This window comes from Bufo bufo, chromosome 1, assembly GCF_905171765.1.
Source record: "Bufo bufo chromosome 1, aBufBuf1.1, whole genome shotgun sequence".
Classification (NCBI taxonomy): domain Eukaryota; kingdom Metazoa; phylum Chordata; class Amphibia; order Anura; family Bufonidae; genus Bufo; species Bufo bufo.
In genome coordinates, this window is record NC_053389.1 from 268,457,164 (window position 1) to 268,475,987 (window position 18,824).

At 43.6% G+C, this 18,824-nt stretch overlaps 1 protein-coding gene across 1 annotated transcript in view; it reads left to right on the forward strand.

Annotated features, from left to right (window-relative positions):
- RMND1 (required for meiotic nuclear division 1 homolog) overlaps positions 1-14,801 on the forward strand; it is a 29,942-nt gene extending 15,141 nt beyond the window's left edge. Inside the window, exons 5-12 of the mRNA XM_040415642.1 lie at positions 4,981-5,020; positions 7,295-7,395; positions 7,506-7,612; positions 9,733-9,797; positions 10,416-10,492; positions 11,234-11,354; positions 12,850-12,966; positions 14,592-14,801. Coding sequence (XP_040271576.1) covers positions 4,981-5,020; positions 7,295-7,395; positions 7,506-7,612; positions 9,733-9,797; positions 10,416-10,492; positions 11,234-11,354; positions 12,850-12,966; positions 14,592-14,624 — 661 coding nt within the window. The 3' untranslated portion in view covers positions 14,625-14,801. The remainder of the gene's footprint in view (positions 1-4,980; positions 5,021-7,294; positions 7,396-7,505; positions 7,613-9,732; positions 9,798-10,415; positions 10,493-11,233; positions 11,355-12,849; positions 12,967-14,591) is intronic.
- Positions 14,802-18,824: the final 4,023 nt, after the last annotated feature.

Genomic DNA, 18,824 nt, shown 5'->3' on the forward strand with positions numbered 1-18,824 from the left:
AGCAGAACAAAATAATGAAAATGCTGGATACAGCACATAACTAAACTGAACGGAGCCAAACAGACCCTATTGATTGTCATAGGGTCTGTTTACTTCCCCTTTGGGACAGTGCTTTTCCAGTGGACAAAAAAAAGTCCTACCAGCAGGACTTTTTTGCAGCTCTTTTTGACGGAAGCTGCAAAGGAGACCCTGAACAGAGCTTCCCATGCAGATGTGAACATAGCCTTACATTCAATGTAGCAGCTGATTAGAAGTCCACTTACCTCCTGCTTGAGAGCCAGTAGGTAGTTTTGGCAGCACAGGGCTGGACATGGTGTAAAAATAAATAAATAAAATCTTGTCGGAGCATCCTGATTCCAGCATCATAGCTCCTGTTCCCGCTGCCTCTAGTCCCTGCCTGACCAAAAAAGGGATGAGCCTTCTTCATGCACGTCATCTGGCAAATCAATGTCCTCAGCAGTGATGTGTTAAGGAGGCTCAGTGGTCATGTGCCATTCCTGTACACATTACCATTAAGGCCACTGGTTGGCCAGCACGTGGATGCAGATGGCACGTCACACCTCCATTCCAGTGGGGATCAGAAGCAACAGCGCTGCAACTGGGATGCTCTGACAAGGTGACAGTGTTTTATTTTCTTACACTATGTCTGCTCCCGTCAATTTTTTTATCAGACTCAGAAAATTCCTTTAAAAAGATAGCGTTACGGGAATTTAACACTTGAAAATATGTAAAAAAAAATAATCAATCCCTGTAACTTTTTTTTTGGAGATAAGTGGTTTCTTCTTTTTATAGTATCCAAACCACCATACACTAAAGTAGATTTTACTTGTAAATGAAGGAATCCTTTATGCCCCTTAAGGGGTTCTACAGTTTGTTTAAACTGATGATCTATCCTCTGGATAGATCATCAGCTTCTGATCGGCTGGAGTCCGCTGCCTTCTCAAACAACTGATCGGCGGGGGTCCCGGGTGTCGGACCCCAGCCGATCAGAAGCTGATGATCTGCCCAGAGGATAGATCATCAGTTTAAACAAACTGCAGAACCCCTTTAAAGCAGTGCCAGGAATAGTTCAGATCAGTGTGAATCCTCCAGCATCACTGGATGATTATTGAACAGGGAGAACCAATAGCTGAAAGTAATCTCCACATGAGTGTAGTGGCTGATATCTGAAACACTAGACATCCCTCACACGTCGGGGGGCTGCTAAATTCTGCTGTTGTATCCGTTTTTCTAATATCTAAGATCTTAGTTCTTGTTCTGTGGCGTCCTTCATAGTGATGTTGCTGTGGTGGATTGGTAACAGAGGTCAGGTAACAATATATAATCACACTCCAGTATACTCATGTCACGGTGGGGAGTGGGGGGGAAACCCCCCACCGTACAATGTAAAGTGATTACTGATAGCTGCTAGGCCAAGAAGCCAGGATGGTAGGACGGCTCATACCATGGAAACCTGGGACCCTGTCGCCCTGATAATCCCTCAGATAGGAGCAGCAAGAGGATTGGCAGGTATGAACACTAGACAACACACTTACCCGCCGAAGTCTCCACAACTGGAACCCGTGCATACATACAGGAGCCCTAACACCAAACAGGATGCCGTACCAACAACTCACCCAGGTATCCAGCACACCAGACTCCGCCAGGACCCCCATGCCGCAAGGTGCATGGCAGCCCCAGGCAGCGCTGCATACAGGCTAGTGGTTCACCCCTCCAGGAAACCAACCCCCTTCCAGAGGACACAATACACAGGGAAAACATCATACATACATGCAGGGACAAACACCAACAACAGCCCAGACATGTAACAACAATCAAGACGTACAAGACATCCTGAACATAAACCCACCCCTAACATACAACAATTGAGGTAGGGTATAAGGAGCATACAAAAGGAAGACAATTTATGTCCAGCAAGGTGGCCTTCAAGGACTGGGCAGAATCACCCAGGAAAGGAGCAGATCTCCAACACCAAACAAGGCTGGAGTACAACTGACTCCAGCCAGGAAGCCACAGGTAATATCCACATAGTGGCCACACCCAGGACACACCTAAATCCCCACCAGCTAGAAGATTAACCCCTCACTCACCAAACAGCAGGGAGACACACCTTAAAGGGGAAATGCACATGCAAACCGACAACAACACGTTGCCACCGGCAACCAGTCTGCACAGCAACCGCGTCACGGTCAAACAACAATATGACTATGACAATTCAAAGGGCCAGTAGGGGATAGGGCTTCGGCACAAAAAACAGTGGGGTTTTCAAGACTATATTAATAGACAACTATTATTAAAAAAAATCTCCGGAGAATGCTATTTTTACCTTTTCAACCAAAACAATAGGTGCAAGTCCTCCTGTGCTTCCTACATCCATACACTTAGGGCTCATGCGGATCCTCAAAACACGGATACTGGCCGTCTGTGTTCCACATTTTGGGGAATGGAACGTCCTGCCTTCTATAGAATTGTCCTATTCTTGTCCGTTTTATGGACAAGAATAGGACATGTTCTATTCTTTTGCGGAACGGACATACGGATGCAAACAGCACACGGATGTGCTGTCCTCCTCTTTTGCAGCCCCATTGAAGTGAATGGGCCCACATCCGACCCGCAAAAAATGTGGATAAGCTGCTCACCAAAAATACGCTTGTACGCTTGTGTGCCTGAATCCTTAAAGGGAAACTGTCACTAGTTTTTTTTTCTGCCCTACTCAAAGTGGAGAGGGCGCAGCAGTTGCAGATAGAGCAGAGCCTCTAGGTGTAACTGCTCCTAGAGGCTCATTTGCAGATATTAAAACATCATTTTTCTCCACTATGCGGCCACATATGAACATGGGACCAACACAGATGTCTTCAGCTGCCAAGTGCACATGTAACAGGTCAGCCAGTGTCATAGCTATAAATCTTCTGACAGATGCCCTTTAAATATTAAAACACAAGAAAATCTATACAAATGTGGTATCTCTGTAATCGTACTGACCTGGAGAATGAAGCTATCCGGTCAGTTTTACCGCACAGAGAACGCCATAAAAACGAAACCCATAAAACTAGCAGAATTGTGTTTTTTCCCCCCAATTCGGCATTTTTTCCAGTTTCCCACTACAGTGTATGCAATATTTAATGGTGCCATTACAAAATACAACTTGCCCTGCAAAAAACAGGCCCTCATATGGATATGTGAAAATAAAAAAAAGTTATGGCTCTGGGAAGGCAGAGAGTTAAAAAGGAAAATGCAAAAATGAAAAATTGCTTGGTCAGGAAGGGTTTAAAATGGCTCAACTAAAGGATGCAGCCCCTTTAAAATGTTCCATACTCAGGATCACATTAGAACGGAAGGACTTGTGATTTATTTCAAAACTGTGTGATTATTTGATTTTCACCAGACGGTTACAACATCATCTAAGTAGCAATCGATCAAAGTCCTATTTTTGAATGTTGTCCTGAGCGTATTTCTAGATGTCAGAGCAGTATCTGACCAGAATAGTGGACCTAGGTCAGTGTCAGTATCCATGGTGGTCTGTGTATGCTAACTTAGAGGTGGCTGTCCAGGTTCTAGAAACTGATGGCTTATCAATACTATAAGTCATCATTATCTGATCGGTGGGGTGCGACATCTGACAACCATTTTCGGCAGGTGCTGGAAGGACATCTGTAACGGACCGTTTCAGCAGACAAGGGGTTAAAATCTGTTTAGGCGATAAGCCCCTTTCTGAGAGACAGGCACAGCTACTGCAGGATACACCAACTCCCGAACTGGATACAAAGTAGCACTCACAACATCTCTGTGCCAGGTTACTGCAGATCAACTACCGAACTGCAGTAACTCAGCATGGCCACTACACAGCAGATGGAGCTGTCTGTTCGTGGCTTCATCCACTGCGTTTATTTCCCGTGCCAGTGGCTGCTGAGAACAGCTGATCATGGGGGTGCCGGGGGTCGGACCTCCACTGATCTGATATTGAAGGCCTATTCTAAGAAAAAGTCACTAATATCTGGAACACTTCATTCACAACATTTTTTCATTGTTCTTGCGCATCTAAAAGTCAAAATGATTTAAAATGTTATTTTATTGTTTTGTGTCTACAGCTACTATGCAGACCTATGTGTCTCCATGGTAACAGACTACACACAAAGCATGTGTATTCGGATCTTGTGGTCATATTGCTATCTGTCTGTCTCTAGAGGGAGTATGATAGAACTACACAGGGTTTGTTTGTAGTCTGTTACCGTGGAGACACATAAGACTATGTAAAAAGAATGAGAAAAAAATGGTGTTTAAAGGGGTTGTCTCATCAGAGACATTGGTGGCATATCGCTAGGATACCAATGTCAGATAGGTATGGATCCCACCTCTGAAATCCGCACCTATCTCCAGAATGGGAGCCCCGAACTGAGTGGAGAGCAGCCGTGTATGCGCAACCGCCCTCCATTTATTTCTATAAGACTGCAAAAAAATAGCCAAGCGCTCCATAAAATTGAATGGAGCGGTGTCCGCGCTTGCGCAGTGTGTTCTCCATTCATTTCTGTGGGACTTTCTGAAATAACTGAGCACCCTCATTTGGCTATTTTCGGAACTCCCATAAAAAGCAGTGTGCTGTCTTTCAGTTTCGAGGCCCGTTCTGGAGATAGGTGCAGGTCCCACCTCTGGGACACACACCTGTCTGACATTGGTGGCATATCCTAGCAATATGCTACCAGTGTCTCAGATAAGACACCCCTTTAATGCTTTATTCTAAATCTTGTAAAGAAAGACTCCAACATCCACTCAATGGACATGGGTAATCTTTAGTTGTACTTTACAAAGCTCCTAAAGTATATACGTATATCCTGGATTATCAAATGCTGAATTAAATGAATTTCACTGTGTATACAATAAATTAATGTACCGGATATTTAACAGCATCAGATTTTTATAAAAATGATGTGCAGTGTCTTGAACACATCGACATTCTTAATTCTAAGCCTCTTCTTAACACAGGGAAGGGGCAGTTGTGTTTTGGAACATAGAAGAAAGAAACGTAAGTGCAATAATGAGTTTTTCTTACATGGGTTGTCCCATTAGGACAACCTCTATCCATAGACTGAATGCAATTGTAGCAAATTCTCCGCTGTGAGACATATTAGGGCTGATTTCCTGATCATATCCAACAGATACAGATGCTTGGCTGTTAAGGCAGATTTACACTGCACAATTGTCAATCCAATTATCGGGAATGGACGTTACTACAAACGCTCGTTTGCGATAATCTGCCCGTGTAAATGTGCCACCAATGATGAATAAGCAAAATGCGTTTTTGGTGAAATGATCTGGGCAGCAGATTGTGCTACATAAACAGCAATCTGCTGCCCGGAAACAATTGATCTCTATGAGGACAAGCAATAGCAGTAGCCATTGCTCGTCATGAAGGTGATCACTGCATGTAAATATAGCTCCTTCCTCTACTGATGAGTAGGTGGTTATTGGGAAGGAACGGTCCCTTCCCAATAATTGCCTGCTCGGTCTGAGCGTGTAAATGCTTCTTTACAGCTCTTGTGTAAAGGGCCCTTCACACGGGCCAAGGATTGGGGCAATTATCAGGAAGGAGCATTCCTAGGAACGATCCTTCTTGATAATTGCCCTGTCCAAAGGTGCTGCCGAACACCTGATGAATGAACACAACACCGTGTCCCTGGTGCAGGCATCAAAATAATTTCTGGGCAGCAGATCATTCTCTCTAAACAGGGGTCTGCTGCCCAGAAACAATGATTTTCTAAGGGGACAAGTGATCACAGCAGCAATCCGTTGTCCCCTTACAGAGGAGATGATTGCTGCATGAAAATGTAGCTCTCACCTCCTCTGACGATCAGGCAATTATCGGGAACAAATAGATCATTCTCGGGAATTGACTGCTCAAACTGTGTAAAAGGGCCTTAACAGTCTTGTTCTGCTTACACAGCTGATGGGGTTGATACAGTGTACCAGTCTTGATAATCCTCTGGAACCCAAACCTATCAACAGTGAAAATATCTCCAAACTATTAAAGGTGTTGTTTAAGAATGGGGTGGGGGTTTGACAAAACTCCCCACTTTACCGGACCTGTAAAGGGAAGATTATTTACCTGCTTCCCAGCACTGGCTCCCCGCTCGATCTCTGTGCTGCTCCGCTTGGCTCCCTTGATGTCCTGTAAACATCTGGTTTTACATCACCGCAGCCAATCAATGGCAACGGTGGTGACCGCCTCACCTTACATCATGACAAATGGTCCAATGACGCATGGGGAAACAGTTGCGGTGTAAGCAAACCAGATGTTTTCAGCGAGAAGGCCCTGTGGAGCATCGGAGACCTGGAGGAGAAGGAGAGGGGAGCCAGAATCGGGAAGCAGTTAAGTAATCTCTTTACAGGTCCGGTAAAGTGGGGAGGTTTGCCACCCCCCTTTCATTCTTGCACAACCCCTTTAAGGCCCCTTTTCACAGGCTGACTGACAAGGCAATTATTGGGAACAAACTGTTTGTTCCTGATAATTACCTGGTCATCAGCAATCATGTTCTTTGTTTGTGGATGAGCAATTGCTTCTAACGTTTGTCCCCATACAGATGAATTGATTCGGGGCAGCAGATACCAAGATACGATCTGCTGCCACGAAAGATGATTTTAGCTACTGCATCAATAATGCCTTCTCCCAATGAAGGAGTTGCTCATTCATCAGATGATCAGTGGCACATTTACACAAGCCGATTATCGGGATTGAGCACTTGTGCGAACGTTCGATCCTGATAACCTGCTCAATAATCTGTTCCTGTAAATGGGCTTTTAGGGAATTAGTAATGTAACTGTAACGGCTTTCTGAACAGGACATAAACAATAAGGTTCAAGACGAGATCATGAAAATAGCAAGGAAGTGAAACATAAAGAATATTAGAAAGTTGTACAACTTTTCATTCTACAGTGTCCTATAAGTGATGGCGTATTGCCTTTGCTAAGATATGCCACCGCTTTACGATCAATTGGGATTCCAACCTCTGGGACCCCTAAAAATCATGAAAATGAAAGGGCAGCAGCTCTGGTTTAGATGTGGGTCACCTTCTGATCAGTCCTTTAACCCCTTCATTTGTTCCCCCTGACATAGAGGTGCCGGGCCACCTGGCTGTCACGGCACTGCAGTCTCTTCATTCTTAGGATCGGTGCGGTGTCAGAAGTCGGAGCTTACCAATGTGTCATGCCATCACTCTATGAGATGTAAACGCCCCTTTATAGGACCCTCTTGAAGGTTTGTCTATCCTCTTAATATCTTGTGTGTGTTTTTGGATTTCAGATGAAACATGTGATGCAAATTCTGGAGCGTCATGAAATCCAGCCGTATGAGGTGGCCCTGGTTCACTGGGAGAATGAAGAGATAAACTATACTTTTGGAGAGTAAGCTTTATTCTTGTAAGACTTTACTGAGCCCACTCGTACCGTTCAGAGTATGCACACAAATCTGTTATATAATAGGTGATGGAATGGATTGTCTGTTGTTTCCTCAGGGGTCACACAAGACTTGTGAAAGGAGAAATTGTGCTGGATTCCCAGCTGGAGGCAGATGATCTCATTCTAGAGAAGTTTGCCTTCTCCAATGCACTTTGCCTGTCCGGTAAGTTCCATCTTATTAGATGAACTCTTAAAGGGGTCCTCCAGGAATAAGGACATTTTAGTAAGTGCCCGCAGCCTGCCTCCCTAAGATGAAGATTTATACTTGCCTGCATTGGTCTGCTCTGCCTCTGCTGTGTCCATGTTCTGGTCATCGCACTGTTGACATGCAGCTTAGCAAGGGCATGGTCACATGCTTCACTGCAACCAATGACTGGCTTCAGCAGTAACGTGCTGCTTGTGGGCACGTCACCGCTTAAGCCAGTCATTGGCTGCAGCAAAGCATGTGACCATGCCCACATTAAGCTGGATGTAAAAAATGTCTTTGAATGCATCATAGAGGCTTGTCTAACAGTCAGTGATCTCTCACCAAGAGGTAGTCTACCCAAAAGTAGCCCCTGATAGTCTTTTTATAGAACAGCTGGAGAGCACTTGTACGCCCTCGTGTGGCAAGACCCAGTGTCTAATGAGATCACACCTGTAATCATTTACAGCCTGAGACATAACTGCATGCAGGGTTTTTGCAGCAATCTGACAATCTGGGCATGTTATTTTTTTGTCAGTGAGTGTATATCTGTCTATATTTATTTATTTATATATATATAACATTTGTACCATTGGACCCTTCATATATACTGAATGGTACAATAAATTAGATATGTCAGATCCATGGTATAAAATACATACAAAATAATAGCACAAACTAAGAATGTAACCAAAACAACAGATACAAGCTTGATGAGTAAGTCAATTTATTTCAACTGTATAGTTTAACAAAACTAAGAATTATTATTTCTGAGATAAAGTTGGGTTAGGGCAGTGCTTCTCAAATAGTGGGGCGCGCCCCCCAGGGGGGGCGCCAGGCTCCGTAGAGGGGAGCTCGTTCAGGGCTGGCCTTTGGGGTGTGCGGGCTGTGCGGCCGCACAGGGCACCATAGCAACAGGGGCGCCGGGCGGCCGACAGCTCGCAGTGTAATATGCGTCAGGGAGATGAGCGCTTCCATTGTGGAAGCGCTCATCTCCCGTCTGATCAGAGGCCGGCGCAGTCGCTGGACGCGATGTATGGAGCGGGGGCCGGGGGAGGGACTGGGAGGAGGAGCTGGGGGCCGGCAATAGCGGTGGGGCGGTGCGGTCACTGTACTATAGCCCCGCCCCACCGCTCCCTCCGGTATACTAATATAAAATGTATTATTGAATTCAAATATTCTGTATAACGCCGGCAGGCAGGCCGGGCGGCCGGCGCGTCCCTCAGTGATGTCACTTGCCTGCGCCGCCTGCTTTATGAATGAAGCAGGTGGCGCAGACAAGTGACGTCACTGAGGGATGCGCCGGCCCGCCTGCCGGCATTATACAGAAGAAATTCGGATATACGGTACTATTAGGAGTGAGGGGGGCATGTTTAATAACTTTAAACGGCGGCGGCGGGCACACGGAATCTGTGGATGGCACAGTTAAGGGGTGGGGGTCTGTGGATGGCACTGTTATGGGCTGGGGGGGCACTGTGGATGGCACTGTTATGGGATGGGGGGTCTGTGGATGGCACATATATAACAGTGCCAGCCACAGATCCCCCCATAAGTGTCCGTCATCCACAGATCCCCCCATAAGTGTCCGTCATCCACAGATCCCCCCATAAGTGTCCGTCATCCACAGATCCCCCCATAAGTGTCCGTCATCCACAGATCCCCCCCATAAGTGTGTGTCCGATCCACATTTCTTTCTTTTTTTATTCTCTTATACGTTAATAAGGATACAGTGTTATGCAGAGGTGTACTTATAATTTTATAGACAAATGATACTATTTACAGTCGGTCAGGGGGGCGCAAAATGTTTTCTTCTTCCTAGGGGGGGCATGACAGAAAATAATTGAGAAGCACTGGGTTAGGGGAGGGGGGAGGGGGGAGAGGGGAAGTTTTTTTTCTTGAAACAAAATATAAAACCAAAACTATGATCATATATGCTTTGCTATATGGAAAATGCTGTTATACATTCTTTTGTAACATGTCCATTTTCTTATTGTTTCTGATCTGGAAAATTTTCTTACATGACAAAAAACGAATAAAAATCTATGGTTTAAAAAAAAATGGTGGTACTGTATATTATCGTCATATCATGTTTTTTGCAGTGAAGCTGGCAATGTGGGAGTCGACTCTGGATACTTTTGTTGAGTCTATCCAATCAATTCCAGAGGTAAGTCTTTCATGCACAGTGCTCAAGATTGCTGTGTTAAAGGGGTTCTGCAGTTTGTTTAAACTGATGATCTATCCTTTGGATAGATCATCAGCATCTTATCGGCGGGGGTCGGACACCTGGGACCCCCGCCAATCAGCTGTTTGAGAAGGCAGTGGCGCTCCAGCCTTCTCACTGTTTACCGCAGGCCCAGTGACGTCACGACTAGTATCACTGGCCTGGGCGGGGCTAAGCTCTGTTCACTTGAATGGAGCTTAGCCCCGCCCAGGCTAGTTGATACTAGTCGTGACGTCACTGGGCCACTAAGTTATAATCCAACATGCCCGACCTTTATGTCTTTCAACATCTGCTGTTGGGGCAAGCATAAGGAGACTTCTATGCACATTAGATGGTTGGTTGATCCTGCCCAAATCACACAATATACCTGTAGTCTGGATGGCTAGCTTGAGCCCTGGGCAACCTGAACAGCCGTCCTGCATTATATTTATACCATGCTGGACTTTCGACATTTCCAGACCACAGGATGAATAGAATTTGTATTGTGGTACCTCCTGTGAAATGTTGAGTGTGTACTTCATTGTATCTCTGCACATAAGATCTATGAACTGCATATTTCAGATGCTGAAAGCCAGAAAAAAACTGAAGCTGTCTCACGATGACGTAATGCAGCATATTGGGGAGCTGTTTGCACTAAGGTAAAGGTATGGTGCACCCTGATGGCGATTATATGGACTGAACCAATACAATATCACCCCCATCATCCAGCAGCAGCTAAAGAGAACAACTGAGATTAGTTAACAGTATGACAGCATTGTTTATGTGTACCGTGTGGCTTTTTTAGTTTTGTGTACAGTATGGCAAGATAAGCTACGTACGCAACATGGTAACATTATTTATTCCCTTTAGGCCGTTGTAATCCGTTCTGCAAAATGGGGTTCCGTGATCCGTTTCCGTGTGTCTTCCTTTATTTTTGGAGGACCACCAGACATAAAGGAATAGAAAAAAAAAGTCTAAGACAGGTTTGCTATGCAAATGATAGGAATAAAACGGACGCGCGGACGAGGATAACAATCTTGAAGTGGTCCGCGAACCGTTTTCCGCGGAAATAATAGGACAGGTTATGTTATATTTTTTGGACGGACTGGAACCACGGATCGCGGATGGCAAACGGTGCACTATCCGCATTTTCAACGGCTCCATAGAAATGAATGGGTCCGCACCTGAAACGCTAAAATCGTCGGAACGGACGCGGAAGCAAACAACGGTCGTGTGCATGAGACCTTATAATGAGGGCACTATGTTTATCAAGTGTGTAGGAATGTAGATTTTGCCTGCTGCATATGCATAACCCTTCTTCCTGATAAACTCCTGCATACACCCCTGGTGCGGTTGGTGATGGTAATGTCGTTGTAATCCTTTTTTTTTTTTTTTTTCAGACATCGTATAAACCTGAGCTCGGATCTTCTCATCACTCCTGATTTCTACTGGGACAGAGAAAATCTTGAGCATCTGTACGATAAAACTTGTCAGTTCCTTAGCATAAACCGCAGAGTCAAGGTGAGATTTCAGTTTATCCTGTGATTTACGCTTATTTAGATGTAAAGAGCTGCCATTACATCCCTCGAAGGGGTTGTCCTAGCTTTAGGGTCCCTGCACTAAGGTGCATATTTATAAACAGAAATTTCACACAGATTTCCGTTTGGATTTTTCTGTGTTTCGGCACCAAATCTGCAACAAAATCCGCTTGTGTAATTTGCGGATTTCATGAAGTTTTGCTGCAGATCTAACACAAAGAAAATGTACATGCCGCTAACGTCCATGACTGACAGATATCTCTGTATACACACTTACACAGAGAATGCTATCAATCACTGATAACTCATCCCCTGTGTACAACTATCAGTGACTGACAGCTATCTATTTATCTATCTATCTATTTATCTCTGTATACACACTTACACAGAGAATGCTGTAAATCACTGATAACACCTCCCTGTGTACAACTATCAGTGACTGACAGCTATGTATGTATGTACACACTTACACAGAGAATGCTATCAATCACTGATAACTCATCCCCTGTGTACAACTATCAGTGACTAACAGCTATCCCTGTATACACACTTACACAGATAATGCTATCAATCACTGATCACACCTCCCCCATGTACAACTATCAGTGACTGACTGCTATCCCTGTATACACACTTAGGCCTCTTTCACACGACCGTATGACTTTTTCAGTGTTTTGTGGTTTGTTTTTCACGGATGTTCCCTTTTTTTTTTCTGTTTCCGTTTCTGTTCCGTTTTTCCATATGGCATATACAGTATACAGTAATTACATAGAAAAAATTGGGCTGGATATAAAATTTTCAATAGATGGTTCCGCAAAAACGGAACGGATACGGAAGACATACGGATGCATTTCCGTATGTGTTCCGGTTTTTTTGCGGACCCATTGACTTGAATGGAGCCACGGAAGGTGATTTGCAGGCAATAATAGGACATGTTCTATCCTTCAACGGAACAGAAATACGGAAACGGAATGCATACGGAGTACATTCCGTTTTTTTTGCGGAACCATTGAAATGAATGGTTCGTATACGGGGGGAAAAAAGAGGTCTCACACAGAGAATGCTATCAATCACGGATAACATCTCCCCCGTGTACAACTGTCAGTGACTGACAGCTATCTCTGTATACACACTTACACAGAGAATGCCATCAATCACTGATAACACTTCCCCCATGTACAACTATCAGTGACTAACAGCTATCTCTGTATACATATTTATATAGAGAATGGTATCAATCACTGATAAAACCTCTCCCGTGTACAACTATCAGTAACTGACAGCTATCTCTGTATACACACTTACACAGAGAATCAATCACTGATAACACCTCCTACATTCTGCTCAAGCTCAGTAAAATGTGTAATTTATACATTTATATCTTTGCTATTTCGGATTTCATTGTTCACTGGGGGGGTGTTGTCAGTGATGTAATATGCTGCCTTTATCTTTAATGGTCTTATTTAAATGTATTTTAGGTAATTAATGAAAAACTGCAACACTGTACAGAACTGACAGATCTGATGCGTAATCATTTAAATGAGAAACATGGCCTGCGACTAGAATGGATGATCGTCATTCTTATCACCATTGAGGTAAATGTCCAACTGAATTTTAAAGTTTACCAACCCCTGAAGACTTTCTTACAGTGGTGTCTTATGATGCACTTTAGGCTGTGTTCACATCACATTTTCATGTTTAATGTATACATATGACTTATATGTTATGTTATTGTTATACAGATGCCATACATACAATGGTATCCTTCACCATTGGTTCTATTGTAAAAAAAAACTAAAACTAAAAAATAATTTTTTATTTTTTATTTATTTTTGCTGGAATCTGCTGGATGGAAAAGATTTTGCATCCTTTATTTTACTCCTGGTGTTTTTCTGCACGTTTCCTTTTCGTGTGGTGTTTTTTGCAACTGTATTTATTTTATTTTTTGTGGTTAAAACACCACCTCCAGATATTAGCTGAAGGTCTATGGGAAATATGAAATGCGGGACATGCAAGTGTTTTTGCTCCTGATGTTTATGTTCATTACATGGTATTTTTGTTTGTTTTTCTGGCTTATGTTAAAAAAAAATGCAGCATGCTGGAACTTTTGATGTTTTCTCAGACATTTTTACATCACCTTCTCTACAGGGAAAATGCCATGAATAAAATACTAGTGGTAAGACCCCCCCAGGTGGAGATTTATCAAAACTGGTGTAAAGAAAAACTGGCTTAGTTGCCCATAGCAACCAATCAGATTCCACCTTTTATTGTCTGATTTGGTTTCTAAGGGCAACTAAGACAGTATTCCTTTCCAGTTTTGATAAATTTACCTCAAAGTTTGCAAAAAATGCAAATGGTAAAAAAAAAACAAAAAAACAGCTGTTAAAAAAAATTATGCCAGAGTCAAATGAGGGCAGGGAATCTTTCACACAGAGCTTTTTTGAAAAATAGTCAAGTTTTTACTGGCAATTTTTGAGCCGGATACAGGAATGGATGCATCAGGAAGGAAAAGTATAAGTCCTTCTCTCACATTTCTTATTTCTTTTGAATCAAATTTTGGTTTTGGCAAAAAAAAAAAATAGCATTACAAACTGCCACAAAAAGTGGGGGTTCTATTTCCAAAAAAAAGCTGTGCGTGGAATCACCCTTAGGGTCCATTCACACATCCGTATGTGTTTTGCGGATCCACGGATCCACAAAACACGGACAGCGGCAATGTGCGTTTTGCATTTTGTGGACCGCACATCGCCAGCACTATAATAGAAAATGCCTAATCTTGTCCGCAATTGCGGACAAGAATAGGACATGTTCTATTTTTTTTCGGGAACCTAATTGCAGTTCTGGATAGAACATAGTGTGGCCCCATAGAAATGAATGGGTCCGCAATTCCGTTCCGCAAAATGCGGAACAGAATTGCGGACGTATGAATGGAGCCTTAATAAAGTATGTACCCCATGTAATACACTGATTTTGATGGCCAGGAGGCCATCATTTCATATTTGAATCCCAAATTGATGGAAATTGTAAAACCTTTCTGACTGGGAACATATATTAGCATAAACAGGTTCATGGGACTAGGCCGTATAAATCGGGACTGTATGATATGTGCTTGCCTCTGTGGGATTTCTACTTGTACTCCATCTTTCAGGGGCTGATGTGATAATAAGGTCAGCAATGGTCCTTTATACATTTAACATCTCTTCTCCTTCATGTTTTTCAGGTGCTCTTTGAGCTTGGAAGAGTCATTTTCTGATGGCTGAAGTTCAGAACATTAAAGGGATTGTCCCATCATGGCAATTAAATGAAAGGGCAACCATATAATAATGCATATCTGGGTCCAGTGGTTCCTATATGGTGTTGAAGAGGGGCTACTCCTTTAACTCCTCACAGAGCACTTTGATGCAACTAAGGGCTCATGCACACAAACGTATTTTCTTTCCGTGTCCGCATTACGGACAAGGAAAGTACTGTTCTATATTAGGGGCCAGCTGTTCCGATCCGCAAAATACGGAATGCACACGGATCATCCGTATTTTTTTATTGCAAAATACATACGGTCGTGTGAACAAGCCCTAAATCTGACTACTGACTGAAAGAGAAAACCTAAGGCCTCATGCACATGCCAATATCCATTTTTCAGTTTTCAAATCGCGGACCCGCAAAATACGGATGTGTGCCAGGTGCATTTTTTTCTGTGGACATATTTTTCTTTTTTGTGGAACACACATACGGATGCATTAGGCATATGGATGGTAGAACATGTCCTATACTTGGCCGCAAAAAAAAATTATACAACACGAACGTTATCCATATTTTCCTGATCTGCAATTTATGGTCTGCGAAATACATATAGTCGTGTGCATGAGGCCTACAGTGAATCATTTGTTGTGCAGCTGAATACAATCTGTTTGTCACTGTTATCAGCTACAGTGGTGCTTGAAAGTTTTTGAACCCTTCAGAATTTGATATTTCTGCATAAATTTGACCTTAAACTACATCAGATTTTCACACAAGCTTAAAAGTAGATAAAGATAACCAAATCAAACAAATGAGTCAAAAACATTAGACTTTATTATTTACTTATTGAGGAAAATTATCCAATATCACATGTCTGTGAGTGGCAAAAGTATGTGAACCTTTGCTTTCAGTATCAGGTATGAACCCCTTGTGCAGCAATAAATGCAAGTAAATGTTTCTGGTAATTGTTGATTAGTCCTGTACATCAGCTTGGAGGAATTTTAGCCCATTCTTCCATACAAAACAGCTCCTACTCTGTTATGTTGATGGGTTTCCTTCCATGAACTGCTCACGTCAGGTCCTTCTACAACATTTCTATTAGATTAAGGTCAGGAGGACATTAACTATATTTTATAATGTTAAAGTGTAACTGTCATACTTTTTTTTTTTTTTTGTTAGGTATAAGGGCAGTGATACTGACCATTTTTGTAACATACTTTAATTACGGAAATTGTACATTTCTATTAGAAAAATAGCTCTAAAGTGGCCCATTTTGAGCCCAAGCAACGCTCCTCTGTCTTCTATTTACATAATGTCTTGTGACGAATACCGTACCCCAACTGACGTCGGATGTCAACTACATAGAGCCAGCGAGATACGGTATGGTCACTGGTTACCAAGGCGTGACGTTACGCCCTACTGGAGGAGTGGGTAAGGTCAGTCTTGGTACAGTTTTCCCAGACTCCTCCTGTCCACACGGGCACAGAGAGGCAACAAGCTGAGAGAGCCTTTTCACTGACCCAGTGAAACAGCGCATTCTCAGCCCGGGAAGACTGGCACCAGTTTATTGTTTGATATAAGCCCGGTCCGCTAACGGGATTATATAGGGTAAGAAACCAACCCACTGTAGCGTATAACTAGGCCGAAACACGGACGTGGGGATTCATGATCAAGATACAAGACAGCACAAGATGAAATTATATATTTAATCGCCTTGAGGGCTCACTAGACAATACACTATACACACACAAGGATATATACAGTGGTCTGAGGTTACAAATACAGGTGGTATATTACAAACAGGATTAAACAGAGCGAAAGTCAGTTTACCAGATAGAGGAGTCTTTTGGGGTTTTGATGAGTCCTTTGCTGTAGTCACATGGAGGGCAGTGATGTCAGCAGGTTGCAGGTCCTTCTAAACACATGGCACGATGTGACCCTTCTTCTGAGAAAAGGCACGCCCGCTTGCTGGCACAAGCCTTTTAAACTGTAGCCGGCCCCTCCTCGTCCCTCCTCTGGGAAGGGTCCCCCCCTCCCTGCTGATCCTGGCAGCCCAACGACCCACGAAACCCTTTAGGGCTCATAGCTCCAGACCACAAGGTCACAGGGAGATGGTTCTGGGACCAATGGACCCTGGGTTCCGGCTACACGTAAAGTCCTAACCTCGTACCGTTATGTGGTTTCTGTGGGGAGATATGTATATCTCCCCTCCCTGGCATCCCACCGCCAGACTATGACCACGGGCCTGTTCATCGTGGCCACAGGGAAACAGATATATATATTTATGCCTGTGATGAATGGTGATTCATAATTCCTTATGAACCGCCGGTTCCATGCTAAATTTGATTGAACTGGAGAATGGCCTAGACCCCTGCAGAGAGGTTTTTCCTGTTCCATTAGCTGGGTTCCTGGCTGGCTGAATGGAGGTGAGAAATTGTAAACAAAGGTAGACTGCTAAAGGCTCTCTGCCATCTGGCTGGCTTTGAAGCAGGGCCCCCCCCCCCCTTCCCCTGTGGAGCTCACTACCTCTGCTACCTTTCAGCAGATGGTTGGTGTGGGAACATGATCCGCAATACTGAAATGGAACCCATATGTTCGTGTGCATGAGCCCTAACTGTGGAGATTTGCTCAACATTGACCATGTAAACAGGGGACAGAGGAGCGTTGCTAAGGCACAAAATGGGTAATTTTAGAGTTTTATTTTTAATAGAAATGTACAATCAGTAATTAAAGTATATTACAAAAATATTTAGTATCACTGCCCCTACACATTACACAAATGAAAAAAAGAATGACAGTTACCCTTTAAATTTACTCTTCTTCAACCATTCTTTGGTAGAATAACTTGTGTACATAGGGTTGTTGTCTTGACCCATGTTCTTTTGAGAGGGAGCACATGGACCGATGTCCTGACATTTGCTTTTACAATTTGCCAGTATAATTCAGAATTCATCGTTCCATCAATGATGGCAAGCTGTCCTGGCCCAGATGAAGCAAGACAGGTCCAAACCATGATGCTACCACCACTGTGTTTCATAAATGGGATACGGTTTTTATATTGAAATGCAGCGTTTTCCTTTCTCCAAACATAACATTCCTCATTTAAACCAAAAAGCTCTTATCTGTCCATAAAACATTATTCCAGTAACTTTCTTGCTTGTCCAGGTGATCTTTAGCAAACTGCAGATGGGCAGCAATGTTCTTGTTGGAGAGCAGTGGCTTTCTCTTTGCAATCCTGTCATGCACACCATTGTTGTTCAGTGTTCTGCTGATGGTGGACTCATGAACATTAACATTAGCTAATGTGAGAAAGGTATTCATTTGCTTAGAGGTTACTTTGGTTTTGATTGAAAACAACTGACTCTAATTTCACCTTCAAATTTTAATCTTAAAGTGGTTCTGCACTTTGTTTAAACTGATGATCTATCCTCTGGATAGATCATCAGCATCTGATCGGCGGGAGTCCGACACCCGGGATCCCCGCCGATCAGCTTTTTGAGAATGACTTTTTGAGAAGGCAGCGGCTCTCCAGCAGCGTCGCGGCCTTCTCACTGTTTACCGCAGGCCCAGTGACGTCACGACTAGTATCACTGGCCTGGGCGCGGCCAAGCTCCGTTCCCTTGAACAGAGCTTAGCCGCGCCCAGGCCAGTTGATATAAATCGTGACGTCACTGGGCCTGCGGTAAACAGTGAGAAGACCACGGCGCCTCTGGAGCGCCGCTGCCTTCTCAAACAGCTGATCGGCGGGGATCCCGGGTGTCGGACTCCCGCCGATCAGATGCTGATGATCTACCCAGAGGATAGATCATCAGTTTAAATAAAGTGCAGAACCCCTTTAAAAGGTTCACATACTTTTACCACTCACAATCATGTGATATTGGACCATTTTTCTCAATAAAGAAATGACCAAGTCAAATATTTTTGATTAATTTGTTTGATGTGGTTATCTTTTAGGACTTTTAGGAAAATTATTTTTATATATATGTAAATCAGCCTGGTAAGGAGCCCAAGGGGCTGCACTAACCGTTCTGGATTCCAGCACCGCCTGTATCCAGGAATCTCCTCCTTGCTCACGAAGTCAGATCGCCGTAATCTTTCCTGAGGCTGATGCCAGCACAAGGACGGAACACTGCGCATGTGCGAGCTCGGGCACCGCGAGATTACGGCGATCTGACTTCGTGAGCAAGGAGGAGATTTCTGGATACAGGCGGTGCTG